We start from the raw sequence: 12,129 nt of genomic DNA, 5'->3' as shown, positions 1-12,129 counted from the left end.
CCTCAAATAAGTTCTTTTACATCTCGTGTCCTTGGATCTCCCAAAGAAGTGCCTGCAGCAGCACAAGGTTATCTACATGCAGAGTTACCCTTTGAACAACCGTACGTCGCATTTTTTTATATTTTTATTATTGGCATGCATACACCTTGAGTTTATTTCTTAGTTTAACTGATAATATTGACTGAAATGCTGCAGCATGCACTCAAGTTAATTCTGGAAGCTACATTTCGTTTCCAACTGTCACAATTTTGTTTTTAGGAGTAAGTTGACAGTTTAGACAGATTTTTTTATTATTCTTTTGTGAAAAAATGGATACTGGCAACACACATGAATTCACAACCCAAAATGAAAAAGAAAAGATGAACACCTGCTTTTCTGAAAATGCATTCATGTTAGGAAGAGCTCTTTTTATACAGAGCCTTACTGTGCCAATATTGTGCAATTAAAGTAGTTTCCATCTAGATTCTCATGAGAAGTTAGAATAAATAGTTAACATATCTTGTAAAGCGCTTTGTGATGGTGGTCCACTATGAAAGGTGCTATATGAAAAATAAAGATTATTATTACTATTTATTTTTTATTATTTATTAACATTCAATAACCAAAAACCTTATTCAAATGATACTACAAACCAACACTTGTAGGATATTTGTTTTGTTTTTATGTTCCTCTACCTACATATGTGACTGGTTCCCAGACTCAGTTAACACTAATCTTTGACTTCCTTAACGTTTAGTAAATCCCACGATTAATGCTTATCCGGGTCTGTGAAACTAAATACATGTACACCACATGTGATTTGGTTTAAAGTGAGGCTCCTGACAGTGTTTAAGATTGTACTATAATGGGGAGGTTACTATTAGACATACAGTTTTTCCTAAATGTAACCATTGTCAAAAGCAGTGAATTTTAAAATTTCATAAAAACAGGCAAAAAATTGTTGTACATTTTTTTGCACATACATTTTTATTTTGAGAAATGCTACTATTCCTAGTAACATCCCAGCATGTTGAAATAATTTTGTTGAATATCAACCCCGGCCTGTTAAATGGAATTAAATTCTGTCTGGATTAAGCAGTACATTAAGTTATGTGCAATCACAAGTAGGCTACATACCGCCACAAATCAGTAAATAATTATATTTTTGTTTTGTATACGCGGGCAGTGATTTTATTTTTTCTATTGAGCATCTCAGTCTTACAAAACTTGCATTGTTCATCAGATTTGATGTTATTCCCCTGAGTTTAGATATTGACTCCCTAACTGAGTGATTGATCTTGAGACTGGATTGTGGTCAAATAGATATTTGTCATCTTCATTGAAAGTAATCTTCAACCTTTAAATTAGGATTGCTCCATGTGTAAGTCTATATTTTATACATTGAGTACGCCAATACAGGACTGTAGCACACTTCTCCATATCTAAATGGTTTACAAGTCCACAAAGACCTACATGTTCTTGCTTAAGCACGACTAACTGTATCCCTCACTGCTACTGCTCACAATTATTTGTGGCAATATTATTAATGTGTACAGAAATAACCCCTTTCCCCTTCTGTTTCCAAGGAAAATATAAAATACATTGAAGTACATACATAGAAATACATTTTGCTTCACTCTGCCTAGGAATAATATTTGCAAAGAGCCTACATCCAACAACTTGCAGTGAACAATTATCTACATATTACCCTTGATACATTCTAAACCTAAACCCAGATGGAATCTGCGAAATGTCAGATTTAACCATTTGGCATGATATTGTTGTTTTTGCCCGTCCTGGGGAAAAAAAGTGTTCACTTAATCTGCTGTTCCAGACCCCCAGCCCTTGACCTTGATGGAGAGTGGGTGGTAAGCTGTTCAGGAAGCTTGCCTTAGGAAATTCTCTGTGACTCTTTTCTAATTCCTTTACAGGAAAATTGGGTTTTAAATAACTCTGTTAATGGTTAAAAGGAGTTGTTTTACCGTAGCTGTAATTAAGCATCCCTGTAATACCCCTAGCTGCCACCATACCTACTGCTGCTAATATCTCGTATACCATTTAAGATTGCAACTTGAAATGTTCAGTGTTGCGGACAAAATTTTACCTGTGACTTGATGTCTCTTTATATACATATGCGGGCATGACGTTAAGGCCATGAAGGGCAAAACAGTGTTGCCTTTGTTTTGCATAAAGATTCAGGGGCACCAGAGGCAACAAGGCGATTTCATACTCATTCATAAAACAACAAATAAAAAATACAAAGAGCTTATTATGTTGATGACATTAATTTTAAAAAACACACATTGGTGTTTCCTGAGTGATTCACACACTTAATTGTTACAAAAATAAAATATAGGTAACTTTTCCATTGTAAAAATAAAGTGCTTGTCTGTCCTGTAATTTAAAACTCTTACACATCTATGCCATGTTTTATAATTTAGGGTAAGCAAGTTCAACTGGATTTGAACATAGTAACAAGTTGTCTGCTGGTGAAGTGAATGTTTAATTAGTGCATTTTTTAAATTCTAAAAATGGTATTCTTTCAGAAATTGAGATTTTCACAGAGAATTAGATTTTATTAGACGGCACTGGTTTTGATTCATGGAAATTGTGAAATCCATGTTCACTGTGGAAAAAATACAGCCTTAGTGATACAACAGCACAAATAAGAGATGTCAGTGAAGGGAAAGTTAGAGATTTTTCTGGCAAACTGTTTGAAGATTTAGCCATGGCTGCAGTTTACTAATTCATATTAGTTATGGTCTGCAGTGTTTGTGCAACTGTAGTTTTGCTAGCTGCTGTTACAAAACCTGTACAAACAGTGGCTCTGAAAAAAAAAAAAAAATAGAAACTTCGTCAGGCAATGGAGAATGCTCTGCATGACAATAATTGTAGGTGTTTGCATTTACAATGATAAGTTTCCTTTACAGTTTTAGTTACTCAAACTGTCTTGTCGCCGTTTTTAAATAATGAATAACTTGAAATTGCCTCAACAAAACATTAACTGAGTAATGATGGTTATATCCTCCATAACTAACTGTATCTCTGTGCCATTTTTCCTTTCATCAGTACCATCAAGAACTGATGGTACTGATGAAAGGATAGCCTATTCAGATAACTACGTGTTAGTTTTTCTGCTGTAGGTTTTCATATTTACACAAATTATGCGATATTAAAAATAATCTATTTTACTAATTGCACGTATTTGTGCACTATGTCCCACTGCAGCCTTTTGCCCTGTGTGAAGCTAGTGACTTGATATGCTGGAGTTGTGTTATTCTCGTTTTGGCTAAGGCCAAAATTACAAGACAGATTGTGTAATTTTAAAGTAATTGTTACTGTATTTTGTTGAGAAATATTCGCAGTACCAAGAGTCTGCTTCGGTTGTGATTGCTTGCAATCTCTACCACAGCATCTTGATGCTGTTCAGAGTTCTCACCAGTACTGTTGAACATAACGGGCCGTTACGTTGCTACCTGGAAAAATGACGCTGTATTCAGGCCGCTATGCTGTGTTTTCAGTTTACGTAACGGCCAAAAAATAATAATCATCCTATGAAACATTGTTGATTTATTCCTTTTTGTGAGAAACTGGTTTGCTTAAAATACTTGTTTCACCTCTCAATACTTTTCAATGGGTTGGTTGTCACAGCATGTTCTTTAGTTTGGTGCCTGTAATGTATGCAACACGGAGACGAGATTGAACGTCACTGAATTTTATTAGCACATTCCCCCCTGTTGACAGATGAGACTAGATCCTGGTTGCACCCCTGTTACACAGCTCTTTAACAGCCAACATCATTGCAGATCTTTTATTATTATTATTAAACTCCTCTTTAATGCGATCTGTCATTTTATCACTAGAATATCTCAAAAAGCTCTCCAATGTCTGATATTCTTTGTGCACTGGATTTGTTTGTGTCCATGTTATCTCTGTGATGCAAGGGCTATGTGTACTGCTCAGATACGGCCCTCTTTTTTTTTTTTTTTTTTAATATAAATTTTTCTCCCCAAGCTTCATTTAGCTCCTATTGGTCTCACTCAGCCATTGAAAGGCTTTCTCTGCTTTTTCTGGAGAAAAAAACAACATGTCGGACAAGAAAGGGAAAATTGTAATGTCGGACCTGGTCCGACATAGGACCGCAAAGGGTTAATATTTGATACACAGCTATAATCTGATTTTCATTACCAGTGTTGTCCAGTAAAAAAAATAACCATTTCACTGCTGCATTGCTTTAAACTCTGGTCATAAAGACCATATGCTTTAACACAGGTACACAGTTGTATTCTATGATTTCAGGTGGTGTCCTGTGACGTGTTGTTAATTAATATTTTTTTTTTGTGTGGGGTTGTCCACAACTGTACATAACTTGTCACAGCCGCCGTTGCATTAAAGCAGTTTAAAAACATGGAACAACTATGTAATATGTTATGAAACGGAGACAGTCTGCACCAGATTCAACACACTGTAATGCAATCAAAAGCTTTAGTTTGCAAGCCTCTCACTCTGCCGAGTTACGCTCATTGACAGCAGAGTCCGGATCGTCCCTGGGTATAACAACTACCGTGAATTCTAATTTCAGTTTCTCAGTTATTTAACACAACATATAAAAAACAGTATTTCAGCCGTTGCCATAGCAGTACCATTACATTCCTAGCTGTTACGGCCAAATTGTAGGCATCTCTGTCTGTGGAGTGTGCTACCGGGGATGCTTTGTTTTTGGTCAAACTCATTTCTAGCTTAACTCATGATTTATAAATAAGAGAACTGCTTTATCCAGTTTTAGTGAATTTAGTTTTTGACAGTCAGTCAGGGTGTACAAGTGTCTGCACTTATTTTTTTTAACTTTTTTGTCTAGAGAACGGCTTATCCAATAGTGGTAAAACTTGGTTACTACATTCCTGAACACAAGTTTAGAGAATATGTGGAATATTAGCCATTGCTGGAGTTTTGATATTGAAAAGCTAGAGGCTGTGTGGTCCAGTGGTTAAGGAAACAGGCTTATAACCAGGAGGTCACAAGTTCAAATCCCAGCTCAGCCACTGACTCACTGTGTGACCCCAAACAAGTCACTTAACCTCCTTGTGCTCTGTCTTTCAGATAAGACGTAAGTGACTCTGTAGCTGATGCGTAGTTCACACACCCTAGTCTCGTATCTTGTAAAGCGCTTTGTGATGGTGGTCCGCTATGAAAGCAACCCTGTTTGATGTATGCAGATTTCTTTCTTTAAATTGCAATTTGTAACTTTCTGATCTTTTTTCGATATAAACTGTGATCACCGCAGTTGTTGCTCCATTCCATTCTATAAATTCTATTTAATTTCTAAACAGTTTTTATATGAGATATATATTGTTTGTTTATCTACAGGATGTAATGTTTTTTTTTTTCCTTCATCAGGTTGTTCCTGTCATGCTGCATCTTCTCAGTGCAATCAGCTCTGTCAGGCTATATATTCCAAAAGACCTTCGTTCATTTGACAACAGGCAAAGTGTGCTGAAGTCCATTCAGGTGAGACATTTACATACTGTCATAGTTTTGGCGTTAAACAAACAAATGAAGACTAATAAGGAATTTAGTCTCACTTTCTGGGACATCTGTAGTTTTTTTGGCACACATTTTCTGGCTGTGTGTAGTTGCTGTTAACAGGCTGGCATTATATGAAATATGTCTAATCTTACTGTTGGATAATCTTGGTGCATCACACATTTAGACATGTGATGCCTGCTAACTACAAAATTGTTCTTTCTTCACTCAGATGGGGCAAAGGAATGATAAATTGCTATTTGGTGTGTATAAAAGAGTACCTTGTTGAGCTGGATTGGCAGAATTGAGAAAAGAATGTTGGGCTCTGACTATCTAAACAGTTCGTTGCCAACTTTCCTGTTGATTTTTCCTAACTTAAAAGGCAAAAAGATGCAATATATATTTGTATCATTCTGTTGGCAGAAAACTTTGTCCTGCTGTTCATAAAATATAGTTTGTGAATCAGCACTGCTCAAATGAACCAACGGGTGTTACTTGACCCCCTATGTCAACCCTTAAATATTGGGTCAAATGCTGATTTACGTCCTTTAGACACTTTTTCACTGTGTTACATAACTGTAATGCATTCATACAGCACGTGCTCTGGTACCATTTTCTCAGTCGCTTGTAACTTACAGTATGTCTCCTTCACCAAGTAGAGGACATACTATTCCTCCCAGAATTTGTTTCACTTGTGCAGGAGACCCATTATATTCATGTTCATTAAGTGTTTGTTGTTGTTGTATTTTTTTCCTAAGAGATTGTGTATACTGTAAAACCTCTTGATTTGCATTTTATTTTATAGCACTGTATTTTTTCTTCATTTTTAGGAAGTCCAGAAGCGGTTCCCTGATGGAGTACCCCTGTTGGATCCTATTGATGACATGGGAATCAAAGACCAGGGACTGAAGAAAGTGATTCAGAAAGTGGAGGCCTTTGAACACAGAATGTACTCCCACACTCTGCACAATGACCCAAACCTAGAGGCTGTGTACAATCTCTGTGAGAAGAAGGCACAGGTAAAACATAAAACGCAAGGCTACTGCTAACTGATATCTGAATCTGGGGGACATCAAGGATTGCAGTTTCAACTAAATGCAAAAGCAGGTGTAAAAATATTCTGTAAATTACAAACAAATGTTCATTTAACTTGTTCTGTGATTTACTATATTACTATCTGCATGTTGATTGTATAAAGTGATCCAAAGATGAAACGTGAATTGGTTATTACTTTAAATAGTCCATTTTAATTTGAAGAAAATGTAAACGTACTTCTAGTAAAGCAGGGTTCCAAAACGTCTCAGTTCAAGGCCCTCCATGACTTCATGCATCCAGAGTGAAGACGACCTATCCGACCCAGTGAATCCGTGGCTTTAGAATGGTTTATACTATTAAAGTGACCATTGTAAGATTATAAATGTACAATAAACCTGAGGTCAATGTAGTAACCACAAGCTCCTAACAGCAGTTCTCATGTAAATAAACTGATCCCCAGCCTTGGGAAATTGCGTTTGTCAAGGTGGTTTTGTCCCAGGCCCCCAGTTAAAATATATGTTCAAGGTATTGTTTAAACTTGCTGTTTGTTTCAGATCGCTGGGGACATTAAGACTGCGAAGCGTGAGCTGAAGAAAGCGAGGACAGTTTTGCAGATGGACGAGCTCAAATGTAGAAAACGTGTTCTAAGAAGATTAGGATTTGCCACTTCATCTGATGTCATTGAGATGAAAGGGCGTGTTGGTTGTGAGATTAGCAGGTAACTATCATTTTGGGGTGGGGGAATATTGATAATTACTATTTTAATTACTTATTATATGAGTAATGGAATTAGAAAATGTCTTTGGGGGTTGGTAAGCTAGAACACATTTATCTTGTAGCCATTTGTTCAATATCTGTGACCCTCTGTACATTTTATAGTGTAAATTGTTTTCCCTTGATGTAATACTTTCCTAAAATTGTTTAGAATTAATTTATTTGGGATCTTAGTTTATCACTAGTTCAAAGGGAACTAAATCAAATGAACAGAAGTCCTTTGGGTTGCAATATTATGTTGCTAGTGCAAATAACAACAACACAGCTGTTGCTTTCTGGACCCAGATTTGTTGTTACTCTTGATTTCTAAATCTTAAAGATCTATGGTAGGAAGCAGTGTGAATTAAATGATGTGACTCATTGTTCATTGACTTCAAACACAGAATAGTATCTCCCTTTTAAGATGCATGATTTTATAACTGAATACATCTAGTGTAAATACTGTAATAACACATACTTGTGGTCTCTCTTGTATGGGTACTTTTAATCTTTTGATTTATTTTCTACCTTAAATAACATCCAGTTTGTACATTTTTGTTTTTCAGTGCTGATGAGCTTCTCCTCACAGAGATGATCTTCAATGGACTTTTCAATGATCTTACTTCAGAACAAGCCACAGCTTTGCTTAGCTGTTTTGTATTTCAGGAAAATGTAAGTTGCTCCTAATTTCTGTAGAAAATTGGCTGTTAAAGTATGTATTGATGATAAGTATGTTTACATATACTTTATACCTGTAGATTGCCAACACAGCTGTAATATAGTGTAATTACAGTCCAATTAGCAGACGTTTGAGTTAGCTGTTTATATAAGTTAATATGGGAATGAAAAAAAAGACTAACCAAAAAAAGCACAAGCTGTGGCCATATCCCAGATGGGCAAATTATGTAGTAATTATAGCTATGATTGTTCTACTGATATAAACACTAGTTTAGGTCACTTTTATCACCAATAATTCAATATCTAAAGTAGGTGTCTGTTTAGTATAGCTTCAGTTTTACGTCATTTCGGTCCATGTAAAATGTTTTGACTGTCCATTTTAGGTAGGTAAGGCTGTTTTGAAAGTAATATTACTGAAAGTGTATGTTAATCCACATTGGTGCTTGACAATAACTTAAATTATTGCCTTTTGAGAGAAAATGGACAATAGTGTATAAGTTATTTTGAGAGTGGTGCTTAATGAGGCATTTACTACTATGATGTCTCAATTTTAAAATAAAGTTCATGTTGAAACAGTTTTCTTCAGTTCCCCACCTGTGGTAACAGTTTGAATAGATTTTTAAAAAATGTGAAGAGAGTACATTTACTTCATTTTTATACAGTATTTGTGATTGTGAAGGATTTCATTGTCCAAAGTAAATATTCAAGAGTTCAGAGGGTGCCAAGCTATAAAGTTGGTGAAGAATGTAATTGGTTTCCTTGGCTGACCCAGTTGTCATAGAGAATCTTGAATATGTGGATTATAGTCTCAGCTCAGCTGGCTGTGTGTCTAAAATGGCTTGCATAATGTTCTGAACATTTTTTGGAGTTTCTAAGCAGATGTGTTTGTGCAGCTGGAGGAGGAAGGGTTCTTTCCATAAGTGGATAGCAGTGTGGCACAGTGGTGTTCCATAAGAGACTTGCATTGAAACAGGATCATGTGGGGTTCAGGGTCCTAGGACTAGCTATCATTATGCATTCCCATGAGGGGAGCTTGTATGTTTTTGTAAACCCACTGCTGCTGCTTCAACTGCTAGTCGCTCAGACCTTTTGAGATTCATATTTCATTTTCATGGAAACAGCACATCTGCTTTCAGGCAGTAGTACACACAGTCTGGGTTCTTTTGATTCTCCATTACTGGTTCCAGTAAAAGTGAGCTCCGTGCCACATTCCTTTAACTGTCGACACCATGTCACATACTGTATTTTCCAATTAGGGCAATTCCCCCCCCCCCCCAGTCAGAGGCCTGAACACTGGTGAGGAGCAAGGAATAAAACTGAATAATTTCAGTGAAGTATGTAAGGGGGTTAATGGTGCTTTTAATGTTGGCATCAAGAGAGATCAGTCTTCTCCGGAAATAGCTTAAGCATTAGAGTTGAGAGAGAAAGAGGAGAAAATAAACTTAGGAATGGTGGCTGAAACTAAAATGGGTTGTAATAGGTGAGATTGGTTTATAGAAGGTGAAACAATATTACAAAAATAGAAGACATTAATGGAGTGAGTTCATTAATTTTATATTGTTACTATTGTTTATTAATTAAAACAAATACTGAGTCATGCTGACTTCCAGTTTATTTTTGTAGAGAACCATAACAAAAAAGGGTGATTACGAATTGCAGAATTACAACTGTAATTGTAATTCAACCTTTGCACACCTGCGTAATTATAATTCTACCACACAATTTATTGATTAGTTAGGTTTGAATTTTTGTCATACCATCATTCTTGTATGTTAAACACTTTTAGTGAGCCCATTTGTTTATATTTGTATATAGTTGTATAGTATATTTTCGTATTTGTATCAGAGTAACGTTAATGTGTGTAGTTTGTTACTTTTTTAGTGTAATTGTACTTACTGCAGCATAATTGTAACTGAAAAGGGCATTGTAATTGCTATTTCCATACTGATACTAAATTGGATTTTAAAGGTTCAGAATTTGAGGCTACTGGATTCCTTAGATTTTGTCCACCATGTGAAAGGTCCTACTCATAACCATGGCCACATGATAGATTTCATAATTTCTTGTGGCTTAGTTGTTAAAATATCCTAACTGTTTGCCATTGTTTGAGGGTTTTTTTTTTTTACCATCAGCTATTAAATGCCTGGAACGTACAATTAAAACTTGGGTGGTTAATTTAACAACTGCGGTTTAAGTTTTGTGAGGCTTTCAACTCCTCTCCATCTGCTGAGTCCATATCACTGGGTGAGATGGTTAACACTTGCAATGACTAGTATTTTTGATTTTGTAGCACCAGTTAAAAGAAGCTTGCCATGGTTTGTTACCACTTGAAAATTGAAATGTGAGGGATGTCAATTGGAATGTAGATGGAAAGATTCTAGACTGCATGTTCATTAATTGGTTTGGAAATGCCATCAGCTGAAATATAGGAAGGCTCTGGCCAGTGCTAGATCTTTATACTATTCCAGTTTAATTGAAATAAATAAAATCAATCTTAGATTTATTTTCGCTTCTATAGATAAACTGGTAAAACCACCCCATAATACTTGTACCCTTACCATTGGCTCTCCCCATAGCTGTGATGACTTTTTTAAGTTTCAAAATAAAAGTAAATCTTAAATAATACAATAAAAAATGTTACACCTGAAACGTGTCCAAAATGGAGATCAACATCTACAGTAGAGATGAGAATAACTGTTGGTAATGACACAGTCACCTGCAAGTCCTTAGACTACCATTTCATTGAGTGCCTGCATTTTTACCAAAGCCAATGATCAAAATATTGGCCAAATCACCAGACCTGGTGTCAATTACAATTGCAGTAGAATTATTTGGTGAAATGTATTTAATGTTTTTATATAGTGCCTTTCATAAGACAATAAGAAAGTTTACAAACAAGAGGAGGACATTCGGCCCATCTTGCTCGTTTGGTTGTTAGTAGCTTATTGATCCCAGAATCTCATCAAGCAGCTTCTTGAAGGATCCCAGGGTGTCAGCTTCAACAACATTACTGGGGAGTTGATTCCAGACCCTCGCAATTCTCTGTGTAAAAAAGTGCCTCCTATTTTCTGTTCTGAATGCCCCTTTGTCTAAACTCCATTTGTGACCCCTGGTCCTTGTTTCTTTTTTCAGGCTGAAAAAGTCCCTTGGGTCGACACTGTCAATACCTTTTAGAATTTTGAATGCTTGAATTAGGTTGCCGCGTAGGCTTCTTTGTTCAAGACTGAACAGATTCAATTCTTTTAGCCTGTCCGCATATGACATGCCTTTTAAGCCCGGAATAATTCTGGTCGCTCTTCTTTGCACTCTTTCTAGAGCAGCAATATCTTTTTTATAGCGAGATGACCAGAACTGCACACAATATTCAAGATGAGGTCTTACTAGTGCACTGTACAGTTTTAACATTACTTCCCTTGATTTAAATTCAACACTTTTCGCAATGTATTCGAGCATCTTGTTAGCCTTTTTTATAGCTTCCCCACATTGTCTAGATGAAGACATTTCTGAGTCAACAAAAACTCCTAGCTCTTTTTCATAGATTCCTTCTCCAATTTCAGTATCTCCCATATGATATTTATAATGCACATTTTTATTTCCTGCGTGCAGTACCTTACACTTTTCTCTATTAAATGTCATTTGCCATGTGTCTGCCCAGTTCTGAATGTGTCTAGATCATTTTGAATGACCTTTGCTGCTGCAACAGTGTTTGCCACTCCTCCTACTTTTGTGTCGTCTGCAAATTTAACAAGTTTGCTTACTATACCAGAATCTAAATCATTAATGTAGATTAGGAATAGCAGAGGACCTAATACTGATCCCTGTGGTACACCGCTGGTTACCACACTCCATTCTGAGGTTTTTCCTCTAATCAGTACTTTCTGTTTTCTACATGTTAACCACTCCCTAATCCATGTACATGTGTTTCCTTGAATCCCAACTGCGTTCAGTTTGAGAATTAATCTTTTATGCGGGACTTTGTCAAAAGCTTTCTGGAAATCTAAATAAACCATGTCATATGCTTTGCAATTATCCATTATCGATGTTGCATCCTCAAAAAAAATCAAGCAAATTAGTTAGACACGATCTCCCTTTCCTAAAACCATGTTGACTGTCTCCCAGGATACTGTTACCATATAGGTAATTTTCCATTTTGGATCTTAT

General features: G+C 36.2%; 1 protein-coding gene across 1 annotated transcript in view; it reads left to right on the top strand.

The window, feature by feature from the left end:
* LOC121314243 (exosome RNA helicase MTR4-like) overlaps positions 1–12,129 on the top strand; it is a 70,441-nt gene that overhangs the window by 46,594 nt on the left and 11,718 nt on the right. Inside the window, exons 20-23 of the mRNA XM_041247287.1 lie at positions 5,377–5,487; positions 6,333–6,521; positions 7,092–7,255; positions 7,857–7,962. Of these exons, the coding sequence (XP_041103221.1) occupies positions 5,377–5,487; positions 6,333–6,521; positions 7,092–7,255; positions 7,857–7,962 (570 nt within the window). The remainder of the gene's footprint in view (positions 1–5,376; positions 5,488–6,332; positions 6,522–7,091; positions 7,256–7,856; positions 7,963–12,129) is intronic.

The sequence above is a fragment of the Polyodon spathula genome, chromosome 1 (genome assembly GCF_017654505.1).
Source record: "Polyodon spathula isolate WHYD16114869_AA chromosome 1, ASM1765450v1, whole genome shotgun sequence".
Classification (NCBI taxonomy): Eukaryota; Metazoa; Chordata; class Actinopteri; order Acipenseriformes; family Polyodontidae; genus Polyodon; species Polyodon spathula.
Note: the sequence above shows the minus strand (reverse complement) of the source record. Positions and strands in the feature narration are given on the sequence as shown.